Source organism: Antedon bifida, chromosome 6 (genome assembly GCF_963402885.1).
Source record: "Antedon bifida chromosome 6, ecAntBifi1.1, whole genome shotgun sequence".
Classification (NCBI taxonomy): Eukaryota; Metazoa; Echinodermata; class Crinoidea; order Comatulida; family Antedonidae; genus Antedon; species Antedon bifida.
This window is the reverse complement of record NC_136231.1, coordinates 24449357-24473560: the sequence shown is the minus strand read 5'-3', so window position 1 is coordinate 24473560 and position 24204 is coordinate 24449357. Positions and strand designations below refer to the sequence as shown.

At 31.9% G+C, this 24204-nt stretch overlaps 2 protein-coding genes across 2 annotated transcripts in view; both read left to right on the top strand.

Moving 5' to 3' along the window:
• LOC144844199 (uncharacterized) overlaps nucleotides 1-24204 on the top strand; it is a 52018-nt gene that overhangs the window by 19440 nt on the left and 8374 nt on the right. The window contains exons 3-4 of the mRNA XM_078700963.1: nucleotides 4764-4841; nucleotides 22223-24002. Of these exons, the coding sequence (XP_078557089.1) occupies nucleotides 4764-4841; nucleotides 22223-24002 (1858 nt within the window). The remainder of the gene's footprint in view (nucleotides 1-4763; nucleotides 4842-22222; nucleotides 24003-24204) is intronic.
• Nucleotides 9557-24204, top strand: part of LOC144844216 (leucine-rich melanocyte differentiation-associated protein-like) — a 39275-nt gene continuing 24627 nt past the window's right edge. The window contains exon 1 of the mRNA XM_078700995.1: nucleotides 9557-9566. The gene's annotated coding sequence lies outside the window, so the exon portion shown is untranslated. The remainder of the gene's footprint in view (nucleotides 9567-24204) is intronic.

Below are 24204 nucleotides of genomic sequence, written 5' to 3'. Positions count from 1 at the left end.
TTTGCATTGTGGGTAAAAATTGGAGAATGAAGTTTACTGTATGTTGACCTCCTGATGCACTCTTCCAGGGACTGTGATATTCAATGTTTAACAAATAATTCAAACTTTAATGTTCCTGTACATGATTTAGATAGTTCGACTAGATTTCTTCAGGTTCCCTGGTTCATTAGGGGTCCCCGGTTTATTTGGGGTCCCTGGTTTCTTTTGCGTCCCGAGTTTCTTTGGGGTCCATGGTTTCTTTGCAAAATAATTAATTGTTCCTATTAGAAATTAAATTCTTTACCCAAATTGTATAAAAAATTAAACATTTTGAGATTGAGCCTGGCCAAAAAAATAATTTATATTTAGTCTTTAAAAAAGGGTAAATTCAATTTGGTTTTCTTTTTGTTCAGCTTCCTCATAATTAATCTATGAAAGTGTACATTAATGATTGATAATTTGTTTAAATTCAGTGTTGAAAGTAGCCATGTACCTGTACAGTTGTACACAGATAGTATTTGTGCCATGATAAACAACAGCAACTACTTTTCAATAGGCTGCTGTCTGGGTTAGAGATCAAAGGTCTGACACAGAGCACATACATCATTCTGTTTGGACATGGACAAAGCAAAAGATAAGGAACAGAGCATAAAAACAAGATAAACTGACTGAAGATTTATTACCTTATGACATTGCATTTACAATTACTGTACATATTCTAGAGAAAACAATTACCAGTTAAACAAAGTCTACTGTAAATAATGTCCTTATACAGTATGGTTTCATTCGTTTACTGTTGTTGTAGCTGTTGCAATACTGTGATTAAACTAGATGTGATTTATTTCAATCAATATTCAGGGGACACCCCTATTAAATGAACATTTTCGGGGAAAGGAGAAGTATATGTTTTTACACTATGTCCAACTATTCAGACCACACCTCCTCATTAATGTTAGGCTCCTACAGTAAATAGAGGACATGTTATACAGTACTGTTTTAAATAGTACTCTGCAGAAATTGCAAAACAAAGAGATGATTCAATAAAGCCCTAAAAAGTTTCATTCTTATTTGCAACTTTTGCATAAATCTACCAACTATTAAGTTTTGATTTATTCCACTATAGATAGAAGCAGACCAACAACACAACATTAACGTTAATTTTAGTTGGCGTAAACATCTAATTAGTGGATGATGATGTCCAATTCAGTAGTTAATAAAATATAGTATAGGTACAGTAGTACAGTACTTACTGTCTGTAGGAAAGTGAAAAAATCTTGCATTTTTCTTTGTAATACAAGTAACCATATATAGATGCAGTCAGACTTTTTCACTTTTGTTTTCCAATAATGAAGTAATTAGAAATGATCTGTTATCAGAAGTCAATGAGAAACGTAACATTTGACCATAAACACAGAATGGACCTAGCATGCAGTTGGTTAGACCTCTACCATGCTGTGGCCAGGTCTATCCTGCTGTGCTTTATTATCTTTGACTTTAGGCAATCTCACGTGGCCTTATTAAAATCTTCAGAGCATAGCTGAGATAATTAAGCAAAATAACAAGTCTCCCACCCTTGCACCCCTACCCCTAAAATAAAAACACAAACCAACTTAAGTTATTTTAATTGGTTCTTTTAATTTACAGCAAGTTAGTTTATTTTCGTCTTTATTTTTATGCAATGACATTAAAATTGAAATACAGTTTAATCCCATTTATCCTTCGGGTACCCAACGTGAGGTGTCCTCTCAATAGGGGTGTCCACTGAATCGTTGATAGTAAAATATACAGTATCTTCTTATTCATTACGTGGGGACACACTACAGTGTGTGTGAATAGGGGTTTCCCCAACTAAGGGGTTTAACTCATTTTTATATCATTAAAAAAACATGAAAAGAAATATTTTTTTTAAATAAAAATTATACCTTAAAAGTTCCTTAAAAAATGTTTATAATATTTAAAATGTGTACAGTACTTTAAAGAAATTATATAAAAATATCTCTAGTCTTATCATATTATTATCATCGTTAATTTATATTTATGATTATGATGTCATGATATAATCAGTTTTGGAATCAAAAGTTTGTTTTGCTGTTTATGAACATTTTTAGCGGATTTGAAGGAAATGAGTGAAATTGTCTAGCTTTTCCTCTAGGCCGATACCAGCTGTTCTCATAATTGATCATTTCTCAAACCCCAACAAAGAAATGCATACTTACTATAATTATTTGTCTTCAACTAACACTATATTGTTCCTAATTACAGTAGTATGTGGAAGATTATATGTCTTTTACAGTTATAAAGAATTGATTTAGCCTGGTATAGGTAGACCACAGTATGATTCGTTTGTTTGAAGAAATCCAGTAACGATACTTTTCTTTCCATACTGTAATCGTTTTTTGTCAACTTCTAAAGATCTGTCTACACACTATCAAACTAGTTTGACAAACAAATGTGATGTGCCCAAATATGGTAGTGATATGACATCACCATGTCTATATATGGGCACATCACATTTGTTTGTCACATAAAGACAGAGCTTAACAATTTTCAATTTTGTGACTGAATTATGACAATTAAAATAACAATTCGGAAAAATCATGCATAACATCATTTTATGAGGGGAGGAACATGAAGCTATCCTGTGTGTGTCTTCTTAAGATACAAGATTCTCTATTTTAAATAAAGTTTATAAAATTCAATTCAAATAGCAGATAGAATTGTGAGTGATTTGACGTTTGAACCTATTGATGTTTTCTTTGTCTGAATGTGTACATTATGTCAACTCCAAACGAACTTGAGAATTGTATGAAATATAAATACTTTGATAGAATAAAACAACAAAAATAGATGGGAGTGATTTGACATGCGAATGTCGCACCCATGTCTATAAAAGTGTATTGTCTGTTGAATTAAGTTCAATATGTTTGAATGTAATTTGTTAGTTTAATTATAAATGCAGCCATTTGGATGCGTATCACTTTGTTGCTTAGTAATCAGTTTTGAACTCACAGTTGATACTACAAATGACCCCTGAACTTAATTTGTATTCTTACAGCAGATGACCTGTTCTATGCATGAATAATTGCAAAGACAAAGAAATGAAAAGAACTATTATACTGAAATCAACTAGAAATAGTATTTGCAGATCAATGAATAAATTAAAATTGCGTACTTTATAAAACTATAACAAATGCATTAAAATCACTTAGGTGTATGTGGTTTTAGCCTAAATAATGGTCACTTTATGATTAAAGCAAGTTCAACAATACAAAATGAAATGTCCTCAAAAGAGGTGTAAGTATGGCCACAGGCCTAATTAATTTTCAGTAGTACTTTGCAGTTTTGCACAAAAGTTTGTGTACCTTTTTTGTATCTGCTTAGTTCCTGTATGAATGAGATTTAAATCTTTTTTAGCAAACCAATATTTAAATTCACAAAGGAAATTGTGGATAGTAACATTAACAAATTGGTTGTTCTTTCATTAAAATTTAAACTTTTTTGTATTTCGTAATTCCATACAATTTAGTAATTTCGGATACAGGTACTGGAATAAAAGCAATTATGCTAGTTAATTTTTTCAATTAATAATTATAAATTTATACAAGACTTTAACTACAAGAAATATCTAAAACTTAAAACAAAAATGTCTTTCAATTTCAAAATAAATGATTTACTAAAAAGAATACACATTAATTAAAATATTTAATTAATTTTCCTCAAGATGGATTTTTGTTGATTTTGAATTCTGCATTAAACGTCAAAATTAGCTTTCTACGATTTTCCCCCAGGTTTTATCCTTCAACTACCAGACTAATTCTTGTAAAGACTTACTAATAATAGACAGTGATAAGTAGGACTAGGTTAATCTACTACCACATGGCATAACTAGGACACTGATTGAACTGGAAATTTGTGGTTGAGTGGTTAGGTTCTAAGACCTTGTCCTTACGATAACCTTGCTTGTGAAACTGATGTAATAACAGTAGATGAACGACATACATAGTTGTGATGATCATCACCTTTTTATCTCTTTGTTGCGTGCGCCAACCGCTTGCCATCTCATTTACAAGATTAGTTGAGTTTCCTTAAATGATCACTGTAGTGGTGGCAAGGCCAGGTTATCCCAGGTGTGTGGGGTCTTCCTTTGATGTGTTTCCATTGGTTTGTACTACAAGATGCAACATGTTAAAGTACTTGATGTTGGGAAAGCAATTGATAGGGAGGGTTAAAAGGTGTATGGGAAGGTAATATGATCTTTGTGTTGGGGTGTTTTGGCGGCTTTTATTTCCTTCCAATTTCATTTGGATAAAGTTTAGGTTTTCCATTTAAACTTTTAACCTTTTGTACAAGTTGTTAGAAAAATAATAAAAAAATACAATTTAATTACTGTACTGTATGACTTGTTTTAATATGCATACAGTAGCAAACACTAATGAAATTACTTTAATGATAATTTAACTAAATAAGTACTGTACCTTTACAGCTATAGTGGTAGATCAATGATTTTAAATTAGAGGGCTAAACATGGTGAAATGAAGTGACTGAATTTAATGTAATTTCCTATCTTTTTCATTGTAATTCTTTGATTTAGAGAGGGGAGGCTTGGATCTGCCTATAAGCTTTGTGTCAGGGAAGTTAATTGGTCAGATGTTTTGCTCAATTCTGATTGCACTGAATACTGTACTTTGTACTTACTTACTTGTCAACAAATTAGTTTACACTGTAATAATATAATAGACTTCCGTAATAGTCACTAATTTATTCATGTGTTTGTTTATCTACAGTTGGCGCCACTAATTGCCCCTCATGCGCTGGAAGAGCTTGAGAGAAAGGACAGAGAGAAAAAGGAACGTTTACTTGAGGTAAGGTTGTAATGTCTTGTGCACATTTTTTTTGCATGCTTTTTATTGTATTTTCAACATTAAAGTGGAATTTTGTAGAGGTCTGACATAGACAGATGGCTACGCATACAGTTTAAACTATTTAAAAGTTTGATGTTGGACACACCTTCAGCATGATGACATCCATCTTCGAAAACTGAAACTTGGAGCAACGGGAAAAAAACAATGTAAAATGAATTTTACATTCCAGGTATCTTTTTACAATGTACCATTAATAAATATGATGAACTTTCGATGATAATAATACTACAAACAAGGCAACAGAACGCTACAAAATCACTTTGCTCATATAAACCAAAGTAATGTTCTTCAATAAATTATTTTTAAAAATTAATTATTAATTTACAAATTATTATTTTATTGGTATCAATTTTGAATCTAGATTGTAATTCATATTTTATTGGAAGGTTTTTACAATAGAATGTAGAATTCATGTTTTAAATTAAAATTGTATTTGTATGCAGTGGATGGTTGCACCTGATTTACATCTAAATTTAAAATGTAAACCATTGTCAAGTCTGTCTCACACAGCCCTCTGTTAGTCAACCTTATTAACAACAACAATGTCTATTCACTAATATCTATTCATCTTCAACAATACCGATTGTCGGCTCTGTCCAATCAGCTCTGACTTCCTTGAGCCAAAGCTCATGAATATTAATAACCAGTGACCCTGGAACCTTTGTGGAATATATCCATAGCCGCCAGCAGTGAGTAAGAAGATTATTATACTAGTAGTAGTGACTGCTCCCCAAGAAATAATTTCTGCACAGGCAGACGCTTGACTTGAATTACATTTTATTTTTTGGTTCATTTACTATTTCTGGATGTGTTCAGCTTTTGGATGGCTACATGCTGTTATTTGAAACCCCTGCATTGTGCACATCTTTAAAGCAGTCTGCTACTACTGCTGTAGGTTATTTTCATCTAGGCCTACGTTATTTGGATTTTAATTGAACTCTGTCAGATAACAGCATCCATTCTAGAAGGAAACCCCATAGCTGGGTGGATAATTCCATTCTTAAGTTGATACGGACATAACACATTGGCGTTGCACACCTTCTGTCATTTAGAGTGAGTTCAGTTCTTTTTATTCAATCTGTCTAATTTCATTATTTTAATTTATTAATATGGTTCAGTATATTGTTATTGTCAATATTAAGATTAATGATGTACAGTATCATTGGATATTATGAGAAATGCTTTAAATATCAAATTTAAAATACAATTTATAAGGAAACATAGATCTTTCAGCGTTCATGGATTTGAAAATATTTGACTGGATCAGGAAAATAATTTATATTATTCATTACTAATACATTCAAGCATAGTTAATGATTCTACATTAATATAGTAATTTCTAAAATTGACTGATTTTATTTCAATTTACTTAACTGGGAAGAGAGAAGTATTGATTGCTTTTTGTTAACCAAAGCATTGAATCATAAAATCATAAGTACCTTTTATTGTTCTGTTTTACAATCTGTTAGATTACTATTTAACCCCAGCAAGGTGTAAAGTTCATTTGAATTGGTGTCAATTGCGGGTTCCTACCTTGAATGTCATTGGTGATACAATGTTTTTCTCGTTAGTAATCTACACATACTGTAGTTTTTCAAGTTTATAAGTGGGGGATTTAGGTTTTTTATAACGGTATTGCTATTGAAATCATGGTTTTAAAATGCAAGATTTCTCTAACAAATTTTACTTTAAAAATTTAAAAAAAATAAAATGTTGAGTATAAGAATAAAGTTGTTTTCTATCCATGGCAGAAATTCTAGTTTAATATTCTCATTAATTTTAATTTGGTATTAATTCTATTATTCATAAATTATACATTTCAACCAATTACTGTGAAGAATAGTGTTTTGAGTATTTCCAAGCAACTGTATCGATTCAGAATGGAAACTAACTAAGTAGCGGTTTCTAATATTATAATAAAAATAGCAATTTTAAATCACATTATTAGTGTATCAATTGTTTTGGCTTCCTGTACAGTATCCTGATCAAATCAACTTCCTCTTGGCTCTAAAACTCTAGATTATTTTTTCCTGCGTGTGCAGTTTCTAATTGTGTTTGTCCTAATTTTGTGGATCAACCCACCTGGTCACTGGGCTAAAGTAGTCCAAATTCTGTTTTGTTGATTTCATTAAAAACTGAATTAATATTAGGCACAGGTCAGTGATGCCATTTGATATGGTATCAACTTACAGATCTTATTACTAAAGGGCAAAGGTCAACTAGGAGTAATATGTGCTTTATTTAAAATTAAATTCAGTATTGTACAGTACATATTGTACTTACTGTTTAACAATTTACAACAATATTTTGGCAGGATTTACAATACAGAAATTGCACTATGGAGTCTGATGTTACTGTATTTATTTTTTATGTGTTTTATTATTTCAGCTGACATGTGCCTCTATGTGAAGGAATAAATTATTCATTTTTAACACACTAACAGCTGCCTTAATCAATAAATTCCAATTTTATTTTACAAGAACCCAATTTAATAAAAATATACTAAAGAAGTACACTAAGTTTAGATAAATTGTCCATTTCACAGTGACAATTCATACTGTAAGTAAAACAAAACCTTTTTTGTTATCATGTTAATGCAGACACTATGTAGTTTGACATTTTACTCAAATTATACATACAAATATTATTAACAATGAAAAGAAAAGATGGAAATGATCAGAGTACTTGGTCTTGGAAAAAATGTACAATTTTTAAAAATTATTTATTTAATCTCTGGCCGACTGCAAATTAATAGCCATGTGTGCTATTGAATGTACTAGTTTTGTCACGTAAGCCACACCAGCTAAACTTTATGAACCCACAGGTCAGATTAGTACACAAGCTGGCATGTAAAGTACAGAATTAATCTATTTTAAATACACTGTTTAATGATTACAGCCTCATTTTGATACACTGTACTAACAAAATATTGCTTGTTCCTAGTTTCTATTGAGTATAGGAGGGTTATTATACGTATGAGTATAAAGTAAAGGTCTGTGTTTGATTTTTGAAGCCTTCAAATACAGTACTGTAAGCCCCAAATGTAAATTTGAATTCAGTAACCATGAACTCTGAAAACAAGAAAAGAGGGTACTATATTATTGTACAGTAAAATAAAATTATTTATAACACTGCTATTTAATTAGTTATCATATTCCACACTCACAACAAATTATTCAAATGCAGTGTATTCTAAACAAAGTAGCGTTCGTCGTTATTATACGCTTTGATTTCAGCCTCGATTTCAATATACCAATGTAAACAAAACCACGTGCTTCTACTGTACTTGGCAGTAGTCCAATCATATCTCAATATGACGTTTCGTTGTACACAATTCTATTTTTGAACATAAACTTCGCATTTTTCATGTTGTCATATCCTGCTGCTAATCTGAATTTCTCCGAATACCCAGGTTGATTTTAGGAAAGGTCTTTTCCAAACATTAAAACCAAAACCGAATGTTTTATTTACGAACAATATCTGAGTTATCTTATGTATTTTAAAAATGCGCTTTTCTATTGGGTTTTTTTCTCCCATTTTATGGACGTCAGCCAACAATTTATTCACATCGTAGCTATTTAAAATATTCCCTACTATTGCCACTTTAGATTGATTCTAGCTGTAAAAAATCGTTGGAGATCATTTTTAACGCAACGACTGTGAGGCACCGTCTTCAATCATTAACATAAAATATTGTGAATAATTTACTGTGATGAATGGCAAAATGTAGGCTCGCTGAAGCAAAATTGAATTTTGATATTAACACTGATTAAACGTATACGTTGACTGAAAATGAAACACTGACAATCTTAGCTGAATATATTACTGTATAGGTTGCTCTCAGTAATATTGTACATCTGGTTCAATTGATTGTTATTATATGATTTTTAATAGAAAAATACAGTGTACCATCCAAAAGTAAATGGCACCCAATTCTATTTGATATTATCGCACGTGTTGTTACTACACGTTTTGAAGAAGATTTCCAGCCTCGACTTCACTGACAGTACACACCAGTATAAACATTAGCACGTGGCCGTCTTGGCAATAGGCCAATCTTGCGTATGACGTTTCTTTAGACATGTACTCTACTACATACTACTAACTAAACATCTTCAACTCTTCGTATTTTTATACCAGCTGTTTTATATCCTGTCGCTTATCTGATTTCTCGTACAAAATATCCGTGTTGATTCTAAGGACCCTTCTCAAACTTTAAAAAAAAAGGCAATTTAATTATACTATTCGAGATCTCAATGTAGGTTGAAAATACTATTTTAACAAAAACTACTTGCGTTGTTGACCCAAATTTAGAATGTTATTCTATTCTATTTAAACTTTTCTCATGCGTAAAAAGAAACAATTTCAAAATTGAAAAACATGTATGCTGTTATGTTAGATTTTATTTGTTATACAGTAGTGTTGTAGTAATACCAGTCATAACAATTGTGTAGCTCACTGTTATTTTCACATAGGCATTGTACTGTATGCGGGTTGGTGCTTGTTAAAGAGGCCTTGGAAGTACTTTATTTTTATGTAAAATAGTACAATCACCTCATTAGGTTGTAGATCTTGTGTCAGTGATTTAAAGTTAAATAAGCATGAAATAAGATCGCCATCAAATAAAGATATATACTGTATGTATGCCAAGTTCCAAATTCTCTGTTCTGTCAACTGGTTTGAACAAAAAATGAACAATACACTATTTTAATATAATTAACTGTGATTGGTATCATATAATACTACTACTTTATATATCAGGTTATGGTATAAAAACTAGCAGGTACTATTAGTACAGTGCAAGTACTGTGCAGTAGATTCAAATCAAAATTGTATTTATCTATAAAGTACAATATTTATCTAGTATGTCTCAGCCATGAGTTTTGCCATTCACTGTACAGCGCTGTTATAGTAAAGTATTAACAGGATGTTGTCCACTTGCGATTTTACAATGAGTCTTTACTACTGTACTACTACAATACTACTAGATAGAATATTATTATATCATCATGTATTAACCTTGCAGAGTGGTATTGAACTACGACCCTGGCAAATATGAGTTGGCAAATCCAAAAGGAAATGGCAATTTAACAGAAATGATGGTTCCCACACAGAAATAGTATAGCTGTAGGAAGCACAAAAATCATGGAAAATGAAGTTGAAGACTAGCTTTAAATTTAATTTATACTAAAGTAGGATTATCAGAAAATGTATAGTAATGTTTGCGTTTATTAGAAGGCCTACTAAACATTATGTAGAATCATTTGTTTTGCAGTTTCGTAGATATTTTATAGATAGAATATTGTATTTTATTTCTTAGAACAATGAAGAATAATGTAATTTAGTAATGACATTGTTTTATTATTCAGGATGTTACCTACAGTAAACAAAAGAAATACATTTGTTACTGTAATTAATATGGCTTTAGTTAATACTGTTATAATAATGTACAGTACAGTATGTTGCAGAAAGAAACCTGAGATGTTGATTGGTTTATGAAATCACATTGTCTCAACTAATTAGAACCATTCAATGTTGAATAATGGTTTTTTTTTTCATTATTAACATTCAATGCAATGTTAATAATACCGACTAATTTTCCCATACTCAATGATAAGGAATAAGGAGAAATTCTATTTATTATTTATTTTCATTATTTTGTTTATATTACTGTATCTACAATAGTATTATGAAGCAAACAAATTCATATTTAAATAGGGTTCCTGTATAGAAATTTGGATGTAGCAATATTTAGCCTAGGGTATTGTATTTTGATACCTAGTATCCAGTATGCTTCACAACAGTTTACCCTGGAGGAGAGTTCTTTGTAGGCTTGCACGAAATGTAATCAGGCATTACTATCTACCTGTATCCAGGCTGACACCACAAGGTGATCAGCACTACCTAGGTAGGGGTTGCATTTACAGTTACTGTTTTGTAATTCTAATTCTACCTGACTGAAATATAACCATTCTACCTAATCAGTACACAGCGCCTGTCTTTGAAACAAAGAAGAAGGAAATTAGGCTACTACAGGAAACTAAAGATGATTTAAAGGTCGTAGGTCGGTCTTCCTGCTTTTGGGCTTAAACACTGTTGCCTTTCATAACCAGGCAGTTTTTAGCCGGATATACATGAAATTGTGTAATAAGCAGTTATTATATTTTCCCATACAATACTTAGGTAGGTGTTAATATTTTATTGTTTATGTCTTTATAGTAGCATTCTAAAGAAATGACTGTTTTGTCTGTGTATATTACTTGCACCTTACTCAGCCATAATTCATTTTTAAAAAATACTAAACAATTTTTTGTTTATTTACTGTAAGTGTAATAATACTTGGTATTGATTTTTGGAATATCTATTTTTGACGAAGCAAATTTTGCAAACAGTACCAGTACATAAAATAATTTTTGCTGGGCTTTTAGTTTCATATTAAAGTTGATGCTTATTCCTAGTGGATAAAGTGCACATTCCCGGAATTACCAGTTACTTCACTTAACCCATGATGGAAAATTAATCCTTCAAGATCAAGGGAATAATCCCATAGTCGGATCAAAAGATAAAGAATGAAAATGACCTTGCTGCGTCCAATAAAATAACGAGACGGATATCGTATCGTAGCGTGTATAGTCGACCTTCACATGTAGCGAACGTAGCTATTTGAATGTTATTACTCTGAATTTGTTTTCAGTTGGTATTTATCGAGATACTGTACGGTTTCTCAATATTTATCTATTCTTTTTATTTATTCTTTTACTATGGTAAAGTAATGGTAATGTGTGTTTAAATATGCAATTACTGTTTGCATAACAATGTATTATGTATACATTAATATATAATTTGTTTAGTGTAATTACTTAGTATTGTCTCGTGTAGGCCCAGAAAAAGCTTGTTTTTTATAGTGAAATGTTGATAATTTTTGTATAATATAGGTTTTGTAGTGAAATACACTAAAACTATGAATGCGAAGTACTATAATTTATGTAGAATTTTTATTGATTCTAGACCTTTTTATGCAGCTTTATTAGGAAAACGAATATTGATATTATACTGGCTATTATGAATAACAATAACAGGCAGTGTGGTTGATTATATCTTTGTAAGCTGAGGCTTGGCACGTTGATGCTAGTGAGGTAGAGTACGCTTGCATAGCATTAACTTACAGTAGACAAGCTGTGTATGCAACATCATTAGCATAATTTATATCATTCAGACGTTTTGTTCTACTCTCAGATATTTACTAACTATATTCATTTGTCTCAGTGCAATGTTGATTTAACTATTTATAGAAATTTGGTAATTTATCAGTGATCATATTGTTTAAGTGATATTTAGCAATTATGATTTTTAAGATCATCCAGTAATTTATATTTTTTTTAAAAACACAATTATTTAATACTGTTTAATAATATTTTAATAATAAGCATTGATTATTACTAATCATTTATCTAGTTATTTATACGATATGTTGCTCTAAAAGTTGTATTAAACATTTTTTAATTTGGTTATTAACATTATAACAAGTTTATATATTAATTATTATAATTTATATTTGTTCCAAAAATCATAAAACTGTATACCAGTTAAAAAACAGTAAGTGTAAAATTTATAAAATTACTACAGTAATAGTACAGTATCTAGTTATATTTAAAGTTATTTGTTAGGCTTCATAACATGGTTATTTCTTGGTTTGATTTTTTGAGAGTTTTACTATTTTGTTGTATTTTTATGTTAGAAAAGTTTTTTATTTATAGTTTTGTGTTTGTATTCAGTAGGACTACAAATCACTTTCCTTTGTTGTTATCACAAGAAGTTGACCTTTTGGTATTCAGTAAAGTACAAACAACCAAGAGAGCCAGACTAGTGTACTTATAATATTACACCTGTATTTATTCACCTATTAAATATGACATTTGACCTGCACTTTAACCTAACATTTTGTCAGAATTTTGAATTCAGTCTGCACCAATGTACATGTGGTATTGCTCTTCTTTCTATGGTACAGGGATTGCTATCTATTTTAGGATAAATACTTTATGTCTCGGTGAGTCACTCGAATTAATTACGTATTTATGGTAAAAGAATCCATATTTTTACAGCATTCGTGTAATCATTAACGCAGACTTACCTAAAGTACTGTAGGTCATCAAAAGACTATGTATAATTAGTAGAGTACTGAAAATGAAATAATTCATTCTTGTTTGACATTTAGTGGCTGATTGTGTACTGTACTACCACCATAAGTGGCAGTGACAGAATTATAACTTATTCTTAATATTAGTAATGTAAATTTAGACATAGCTTTGTTTTCTTCTCTTTTTTCTGGAGAACTCTTCAACCGACTTTAAGCTCTCCTCTTTCTGAATAGCTGTATTGGCCCTTCTTTCGAGTATGCTTACATACAAGTGACATGCATCAATTTTTGGAATACTACATTGTACTTTTTAAGACATGTTTTTTTATAGAATTAACATGGAATATTGGATCACAAAGGTTAACCGTTTAATGTCCAATCCTGTGGAATGGACAAAATTGCATTATTCTAGACACTACACTGTAGAACAAGATTTAATATCCACAATATATCGTTTATTTACAATATATTATTTACCATTAGTTTCCTACTCATGACATGGTGTCCTGTATGTGTAATGATAATAACATCTAATTTATTTTCTGTAGGTTATACAGTAACATGTTAGAATTATAATTTTACACTATTGACATATATTAGTTAATGAAACAAAGAATGAATCACCAGATGTTGGGTATCCCCTGGTGGTACACTGTATATTATACTGCACTGTACTAACACACTAGACCTTGTATGATTTTTATACCAATCAATGGTACATGTCTACATACATCTTAGCATTAAATTAAGTAATGTGGAATTCGTGTCTTAGCTGAGCTGTTCTATACATTCCACATGGTTTAATGGAACTCATCTGTTTCTTGGTCAATAAAGGAAGCTTTAAACTCCATCTTATGTTTGTACTTTGCAATTGAGGGGATTGCATCACTTAAAAACATGAACACTTGTAATACTCGAGGGAGAAAAACCAAGAAATAGAATTCACCTGCTTGGGAGTTCAGGGTTGGGGATAAACCTATTGTAAGGAGTACATGACATCAGATCAGAATGTAAAGGCTAAATCATTGATGAATGAGCTGTGAAGACAGCCTTCAAATACAAATTATTGTTCCATAAAAAAAGTACTTTCTTCTGTTACCCACTGACTGTATATTTTATGGTGTGTTTTAACAGTTTCCTACTCAGTAGCAAGTGGATGTAATCATTATTACATACTGTACTATAAAGGATGTTTTTATAGTATTTCGTTTTTGTATGACTTAAGCAAAAATAAACGCGATAGTGTCATACTTGTTCATTGAGATTACTATCTAAAGCCTTGTCTACACTATCAAACTTTATGCGACAGAAAAATGTGACGTGCCCATATTGTATATGGATATGATGATGTCATATCACTACCATATTTTGGTACATCACACTTTTTTTTGTCAAACTAGTTTGATAATGTAGACAGAGCTAATAGCCTTACCCTGATGTTTTAAAAGGTGACACTCTTTCAGTGGTCATCTAAAAAATGTAGATATTATTTTAACATGCGAAAGCTATCAGAAAAAAATGAGGCCTTGATAATAAGCAACCTGTCAGTTGTCCAGATCCATTATTAATAGTTTGCAGGCTTTGGGGATCACCAAGTGTGGTTTTACCTACTTGGCTAGACTTGGCTGACTCCTACCACCACATAGAAAAAAACAAAAAATGTAGGTCTGCTGTGGAGAGTTCATTATCATAACTCTGTACTATTACAAATTGGAATTTTTCCAGGTCTTAATAGCACATGGTCACAATATAAGTACTGTGTGATGCCAGATTGGTATGACCATCACAACAATACAATTGTGTTTTGTTTGTGTGTACAGTACCTCATTATTTTGGGCTTAAAAACTACTACTGACCTGGTTGTCACTACATAGCAGCTCAGAGATGCCGCCTCATTTTTTAAAAACCAATTGTGTATTGTGACGAACCAGAATTGTAAACCTAGCATTGGTAAAAAGCAAGGCACACACTAGCTAACAAAAGCTCTATCTACACTATCAAACTTTATGTGGCAACAAAAAATGTTATGTGCCCATATATGGACATGATGATGTCATATCACTACCATATTTAAGGATATCACTACCATACATAGGCACATCACACTTGGTCAAATTGTCTACACTATAGAACTTTGTGACAGCAAAATGTGATGTGCCCATATATGGACATGATGATGTCACATCCATACCATATTTGGGCATATCACTACCATACATAGGCACATCACATTTTTTTTGTCAAATTAGTTTGATAGTGTAGACAGAGCTTAAGATCAATGAGTTATTATATGACGCGCATAAACTATACTGTACGTTTGAACTTGACATGAATGCGGTGTACAATAGTATTATGTAACAATACCCAAACTCAAGTTGACAGGTTCGCCTGCCTCTGCCAGTGTGTTAGTTTGTACTTCCTTACTATAATAGTTACAAGGATATGACTCGCTTCATGCGAACGACTATGTTCAGCTGCAGCGGCAGTTTGCTTCTTTCATCTTGTATAATGAAGAATGTATTGTTTTTACTTTACTGTGGGTATTACAGTAGGATTTATATGTGTAATTCATATATACCTTAATTTAAAATTATTTCATGTTTGTACTATGGGAAATAATTTAATAATAATCAATCAAGTGCATCTAGTATATTTATTTGCCATGAGCTTATTCTTAAAGGCAGGTTCCTTCTACTGTACTATGTTACATGTACACACAACGCAAATAATTTGACAAATCGCATGCAGCGAGTCATCCAAACTCTTTTGGAGATCGGTAATGTTACATTGGGAGTACGCCCTTGTTTTGAGTCCTTGCATAGTTTGAAGTAAGCTTAACCGAAACTGTACTGTCACTCTTCTCTTAAAGTGTAAAGTAAGTTGATAGCGGGGTTGTAGTCTCTTTTACAATTCATTGAGCCTTTCCATTGTTTACTATAGTATTTTGATCAATATTATCCAGGGTTTTTCTAGAATTGTTATCTACAGAATGTAAACAAAAGTGTTCATTCACATGTGAATTTGATTCAAAGCCAATTCTAATTGTGTGATACTATAGTTACTGCAAATAGCAAACCTAGAATCTTATTTGCTGCAGTTGGGAGATAATAGATAATTTTTATCGTAGACAATTAGTATTAGTATTTTATTGATAATTCAGAAACCTATTTTGTAAAACAAATAAGATAGTACCATACGTAAAGTAGATTGTTTGGTTATGTTGGACTACTGGTAAACATTAATAAACATATAGTATACAGTAAATCTAAGTGAGTCTAAGCTGACTGCACTTCAAATAACCCACAATGCACTTCAATGGTAAAACTCTATAGGAATGAGGTCAACCTGTATTTGTGCAGTTAACTGCACAGCAATAATCATGATTTGGTTTTGTCTAAATCATGATTGTAATCATATTGTTTTCCTTGTTTCTAGCACATAAAAATGATTAAAATACCGTGTGAGACCACTCCCTTGTATTTTTATCACGGTCCGTTAGATATTCATCAGATGAAATGCACCGTACCATTGCTTTCACTACTCTAGATCATACTCATACTCTATTGATTATCATGAATAGTAAATTGTTTGTAATGCGGCCAACCAAAGCAGAGTGCTTTGTTGTGGTTTTCAGAGAATTTCCTGTCACTTGAAATTTCTATAAACACTCAGTCGTTTTGAATTTTATAATTAAAAGGCGCTTAACAATTTCTAGGCAGTATACTTCTTCAATGTATTTACAGTAGGTATTGTTTTATTTTACAACAAATACAATTATGCAAGGTGACGTAGTTAAAGATATTTGGTATTAGTAAGAAAAATGGTCATTTTGTTTACAATTCTGTATTATAGCCAAGGACAAACCAGACAAGGAAGTTGGTGTGAACAATATTTGTAGTTGTGTATTCTTTATTTATTCGTTTTTTACAGTTAAATGTAAAATTTTGTTTGTGACCTTGGTGTATTGTACTTTAATGTACAGTAGTACATTATGCTTCTTCCTGTATGTACTTTATGGATTCAATATCCTGTAAATTTACCTTTAGTGACTTTTTATTTGATGCATTCACAGCTTGAAGCCAATTTAAATAAGATATAACAGTACAGACCTGGTCTACCTACCTAATAACTGGCCACAGTAGTGCACCAACAGGCCTTGGTACAGGCTGGCAATTTGAGAAAGCTATCTAAACACAGGGTGTTTGAAGTAATGTGTTTTTAAGTGTAATTAGGAATCTTACATGCAGGTGAGAACTGTCCAGCTTCTCTTGAGGTCACATTGTAATTTGACCTTTGGAAAAATATGAAACTAAATTATTATCAAAATTGGTTAGAAAATGAGAATTGCTTTCTACTGTAGAACTTATGATTTTAGTTTTAAATCATTAAGAATTATTTATTTTTTATTTTGGTAATTTCATAACATTTTCCCAGTCTGAACTAATTTAGGTTTCAGTATTTTTTTTTTAATCTGTATAGATTCTTTAAATAATCTTTAGCACCAAATTTTTTTAATGGATAGACTCAGATTTTACTTTTTTGGATGAGGGGCAATATATGAATGAGCTATTGTTTCGACAAACTAAAAAAGTTTTAAATAGTTTTAAAAGAAAAAATGTGAATTTTTTTTATATTTAAAGTAATGTCTGCAGATTATGTATTGTGGTTATTTTTGTTAATGTACAGTATTTACTTTACTATGAAATATTGCCCAAGGTTTTTTTTCACTACAAAAAATCCTATAATTATTTTTACAATGGAGTGTTTATCATGCATTCAATAAAAAATACATTGTACTTATTATAGTACACTTTTGATTGCTACTGAAAAGCTAGATGGAGGAGTGAATCCAACTTTTGACCTTACATTGATTTTTTATTTGACCTAATTTTTATTGCTGTTCTAGTTAGCAAGGACCATAAATTATTCATTGTTATATCTGTGGCAGTTAAAACTTGGTCAAGTGCACACAGAGTAGCAGGATTCTTTATTGAAAACAAAAAATATCAGACAGAAATATCAAAAAGAATAGTATTAAGTAGTAACTTTATAATTACTAATAGTTGAAATTTCAATATGTAACTGAAGAAGAAGAAGAAGAACTTCTAACATGTACCGCAAGACCTGTATTATAAGGAAATTATTATTAAATACCATTTCTTGTCTACACTAGCATGTTTATGAATTTGCATTCACAAACTCCTACTGAATAACTATAGGCAACAATAAGCTGTAATTTATTTAACGGACCTCCATTGGTGATGTCATGAATAGCTTTTGTGTGTTGTTCACCAAGGAACAATGCACTTTACTGTAGTCTTTCATGGAGCTGAAAACATACCTTATTATGCAGTAGGGGAATAATGCCCCATGATTTTTGTAATACTTTAGTTATCCATGCCCCACGATTTTTGTAATGCTGTAGACTTTATCTATACGCTTTGATATTAACAAATTTGCATTTTGAAACACAACAAAATTCGTATTAAAACTCCATATAAATAGAAATACATATTTTTAAATTTGTGTTAAATCTACAGTACCAACTTAATTTTAATTTGTGGCACTTGTATATTAATAAACTATGCATTAATTATGATTAAGGCGGATACCCACAAAATAAGAAAAAAAATTATCTGTTAAATGTAGTAAATCAACGCGGAATGTGTGGTTATATTGAAGGCGAGTGGGATGCCCTGTCAACACAAAGCGTGCGTTAAAACATGTAGGCTGCTATAACACCAGGAAGATCTCGTTAGAATAACGAAATGTTGGCATGAGTCATTTTTCTACTGTTTCCCCTCCTTGTTGATTTCCGTGTGCGTACCAGTCTGCGATTTAACGAACCTCGTGTGTACTGTGCGTCTGAATTTTCGGTACAGGATTGAAGATAGCTAAAGGCTCGTTTATTAGTAATATGCAGCTTGTTATGTTTATCAAAGGTTATTAACCAATTAATTCAATTATGTTTTTACAATTTCTATTGGTCTGTGACTTTTACAAATTACCTTTACTTATTACATGTGTAATTAATTTGCCATAGTAATTTTATTTTAGATATGTGATTGTTCTGTACAACTATCTTAGGTGAATGTATAATTTAAAATTAAAAGTAATTTAAATTATGTATTAATATTTTTCAGTTAAATTTTTCTTATTTATTGTAATGCTAAGAATGTACAGTAGTTTGAAAAAACAACCTGCAAAACAAAAATTAAATAGTTTATTAAAAAAAAAAGAATTATAGTATATTTTAAAAACAAATTCTGATATTTTAATCTTCTAGAATTGTTTATTCTAGAATTTAACAACAAATTGACAAGCAAAAAAAACTGCACTGAGTGAACGAAATAAAACATTATATTGTTATTGTTTATATTACATGAAATATTATTTTAAAAAATTTCCAAATTATGCAGCCAATGTTTAGCGTCTTTTTAGAATAGTAACGTTTTCGTTGGATTTACGCCATGTTGTTATGTTTGGGGAATCCCTTATTAATATTCAAAAGGGAAGTCCTTTCTCTGGAATTGTCCATTATTATGTAGGGGATTGTGTTAACGCTTTTGTGTTGGTGTTCTATTGTCTTATTGGTCGATCGGTCAGAGGTAGTCGTTGACCTCATTTCAATTGTGATAAGGTGAACTCGCTATATTTTATTTGGATTCTCGCATATTGTAATGGGTTATTTTTAGATTGGCATTGTAGATTGCGACAAACTTAAATTAAAACGTGATATCTGTATTGTGTACTCATTTTCTTCGTTCTGACATCATACGTCTTTTTTACATCTTTAATAAATACGTTTGATTTTTTTTTATTCTAGATAGACAAAACAGTAATTTACTTACTTTACTCGTTTTTTGGTACCAACTTCAAGAACACATTAAATTTGCTTCTTTAGACCTTGTCATTTGTTCAGACCCAAGTCACTTTAGCAATACTACTGTACCAGCAAATATTATTGTAGAATGACTAGACTATTTTACAACCAACATCAGCTTCTCAGGTGGGGCCAAGAATTTATTAGTTTCAATATAATAATATTTTCCTGGGTTTTCTCACAATAATCCGATAACCATGTATTATAAATGAAATAATCTTTTTATTGTTATAGCATGGAGAAATATTATTTCTCCATGGTTATAGTTACTATGTAGCAAAACTGGAAAAAGTAACTAAACAGTTTTAACCACCTTATTTATTCAACTTTATTTCAAGGGAATACTGTAGCAGTACAGCTACAGAATGTAAACTACTGTATACAATGAATTCCTTGTTCTTTTTCATCTCATGTTTATTTGTAACTATGACAATTTCTCTAGATCTAAACATGAACAATGTTTAATCGCATACTGTACGTGCAGTTTTATAAAGGGAATAAACCAAGTGCTATTTTCAGTTTTTGAAATTTGACCCATTTTCTATAGGGTGGGATTTTTACACGATTTTATTCCGGGAGACTAATTTTGTAATATTTGACGTGTAGTATTAACCTTGTCATATGTGTGGTAGCTATGTTTAATATTCCTTAGTACTCGCGTACTTGAATTATTACTGGGTTACCTGGCATTCATTATCAGTTGAATCTTACCTAGGCTTGCTTACCTGTTTGCATCTGTTCTTTGTAATAGTAGTAGTAAGTGATGCGATGCAACAGCCATGACTAGGTCATCTAGCTACAGGGGTTTCAAAAGCCTGAATTTGTCACTATTCATATTTTTTTTAATGAATTTGTTATAAAAAAAAATGTCAGTGCGTCATCAGGACCCAACAGAGTTTCCCTTAATAGAGGTGTTCCCTTAATAGGGGTTGGCCGTACTGTTGTGTTAAAACGTCAATCACTATTCCATATATGGACACGATGATGTCATATTACTACCATATTTGGGCACATCACATTTTTCTTATCAAACTAGTTTGGATAGTGTAGACTGACCTTTACAAAATATATTTCCCCTTGTTCATTTCATTGGAAAGTGTATGTAGTTTGTATTTCGAATGCATCTTTACTGTATTTCATACTTTTACTTCGCAGCAGTATAATTCTCCTGATGAAATAGTTGCACGTTTTGCTTTATTTTTACATCTGGATTGATAAATATCTGAATACAATGAGTTGTATTGTTCATTCTGTTCCTGTATATTCAGCAATCTGCCATTTCCTACTGTTTATGCTAGTAACCTCTAGTCTCCTGATGGAATACAGATTTTAAATGATAAACATTTTATAATAGATATTCTGCTAAGATAACACAATCGGACAGCTACAAGTTTTTCAGCTTGCCATTAGCAGGATTAACTGATGGGAAATATCTGATAAGGATCTTAAGTTCATGTTGGCTAGCCATGTTTAAGACATGCGTTTCAGACAAGTCATGTTATACAGTGATTACATTTGATTAGTCTTAAAATAATTGAACTTTATAACAACTGTACTCACTGATACTAACAGCATAGAAAAGGGAAACTCCAACATCCTGTATCAGACACTGGTATTGACTACTGTAGATAGATGGTACAATTTACTGTATAGTGACAATTTATATTTAATTGGCTTTTCTGGTTATGTGTTTATTGTTAAATTTCATTAACATTTATTTGAAACAGTCCAAGAAAAAAGAAAAAAAAAAGCATACATTTACAATAGGTTAATGGTAACACTACAGTAAATAGGAACTGTTTCGGGGATCGGAAAAAACATTAAAAGAACTTGTCTTATAAACAAGTAATAAAAGACAAATAAACAGCTGCATGACATATCATTTGCTAATGTTAGATAATTATATAAATAATGATCATAATTTATCTCCATTTTTGTCATCATTTGAACTAAGTACACCTGTATTACGCTAGAACCCCTATTAAGGGCACACCTCCGGAATAAAAAAAAACCCTGAATAGAGTTTGTGTTATACTGTTACGTGTTCATTTCCCAGGAAAGTGTCCCATTAATAGGGTATCTTAAAGAAGGGATTCTACTGTACCCGTATTGTACACCATCAGATTGACTTGCCATAATTTCATAATTTTTATTAGGTTATCCTTACATAGATACATGTTATTAATTAAAATTATTACGTACAGTACATATTTATTGAACATTTTTTACCAGTTGTACATTTTATTACAATTTATAATAACGTACTTATACAAATAATCAACTATTTTATTGTAATTTCAGAATGCCAAGAACCAGACATCAACAGAAGCAGCAACATCTACAACGACAACTACAACATCACCAACAATGAATCCACAAGTTCCGCCACAGGCATCTCAACAGCAGCCTGGTGTGCTTCTCAACGGTCATAGTCCACATTACTGGGACCATTACCAAAACATTCAAGATGAAAAGGCTAGAGTGCAACATCTTGCGGCTGCTAAAGGCCACCCTCACATGAAAGGAAGTTACCAACATTTATTTCAGCAGGAATTTGCTGCAAGAAATGATTTTAGGACTACAGGTAGTCCAGCCTTTAACCAAAGTACACAGGTGGCTGGCCATCAATTACATAACCAGGTGGCACTCATGCAAAATTCAAATGAACGTACCACGCCAAATCCACAAACTGATATGCGCTATTTGCCTCAACAGGCATTGCTAGAAGCAGTGCCCCAAAAAGAGACTTCAAGTAATCTGCCCCCAACAAAGACAATGGACGTTGCGCAATCACTTTTGTCGTTACATTCTGGCATACGTGAGACAGCCAGTGTTGGAAGTCCAGACTCTGGTAGTAGTCATAGTCAGCCGCAGATGCACCCCCAAATTGACCCACATAATATTGCTGCAAAAGGCAACCAATGGAATATGTTTGATCCAAATGCTGTTCAACAACAACATGCTCAGAATGTGGGCAAAGACAATACACTAGCAAATGCTAACTACCACAGGCAGGCCAATGGCCAACAAGCATCTGTTGTCATGGATGCATCACAAGCCAGTAGGTACCAACAGAAACTCCATAGACCTCACCCATACCAACAGCCACATATGGACCCTAATTACAGAATGCATAGTCCCCATACGAATTCCAATCAAATACTTCCACAGAATTGTGCCCCAAACATGAATACTGAACAAAGGCATCAATTGCCTAGTCATCCAAAAAATAAATTTCCACCAAATTTTATTAATCGGTTTCATGAAAGATTCGCAAATGGAGGTATGAACCCAATAATGTCGATGGAAATGTTATCAAAAGAAATGAATCCTAAAGATTCTAAAAAGGCACAGAAAACTGCAGTTGAACAGACAATGAGAATTGCAACCCCTGAACAATCAGGAAAGCAGCATGCAAATAATGTCCCTATTGAACAGTCTTTACAGACCTCTTCTAAGGGCAGTGCTTCTCCATTTGTAGCAAATAACAACATGGGTTTTATGGACACACCAACAGTAATTAGCAGTGTGGAAAAACTTGAACAGACGAAAACTAAAATTTCTAAAAGTAAATCACGGTCAGAAACACCTAAATTGAACAGCTCAACACTGCAGGAAAACAGTTTGCAATCATACGGACAATCCAGTTCAAATGAATCTAAAGCAATAGCAAAACCACAAAAAACGAAAGACCACGTTTCTGCAGAAATTGCTTTAAAAAATAGTTTAAGGCAACCACGACCGACAAAGAAACTTGAGAGTGCACACACGCTGGATCCACCAAAACCTTTACTTACACCTCTTGGACCACCAGTACTCAATACAAGACCAAGTAAAATGGTGACCATTGTGAACCCATGCAATACGCCCCCACGGTCGCCGCCGCCTCCGGAGAAAACGACGACGGAAGGAGAAACTAAGGAAGACAAATCGGAAGGAAAAACTGCCGAGGAAATTGAAGAGGAGAAGAAAAAGAAAAGAAAAAGTATAGCGGATACTGTGGAGCAAGAATATGAACATTGGGAGATGACAAAACGATTGGAGGAGGATGCAAAAGTCTTACCTCCAGATTGTAATTGTGGTATGTATGGAATATTGTGTTAATTACTTATTGATTACAACAGTAATGGTGGATGGCCATTTTACACACTATTATGGCTAATACAGCCAGTAGTAACTAAATACATGAGAACAAATTGTGATACTTAAAGTAGTCTAACGTTATTCACAGTTAGGAGAACTTTCACCCAGAGCAAAGAGAAAACTCTATGTGATGCATGAAT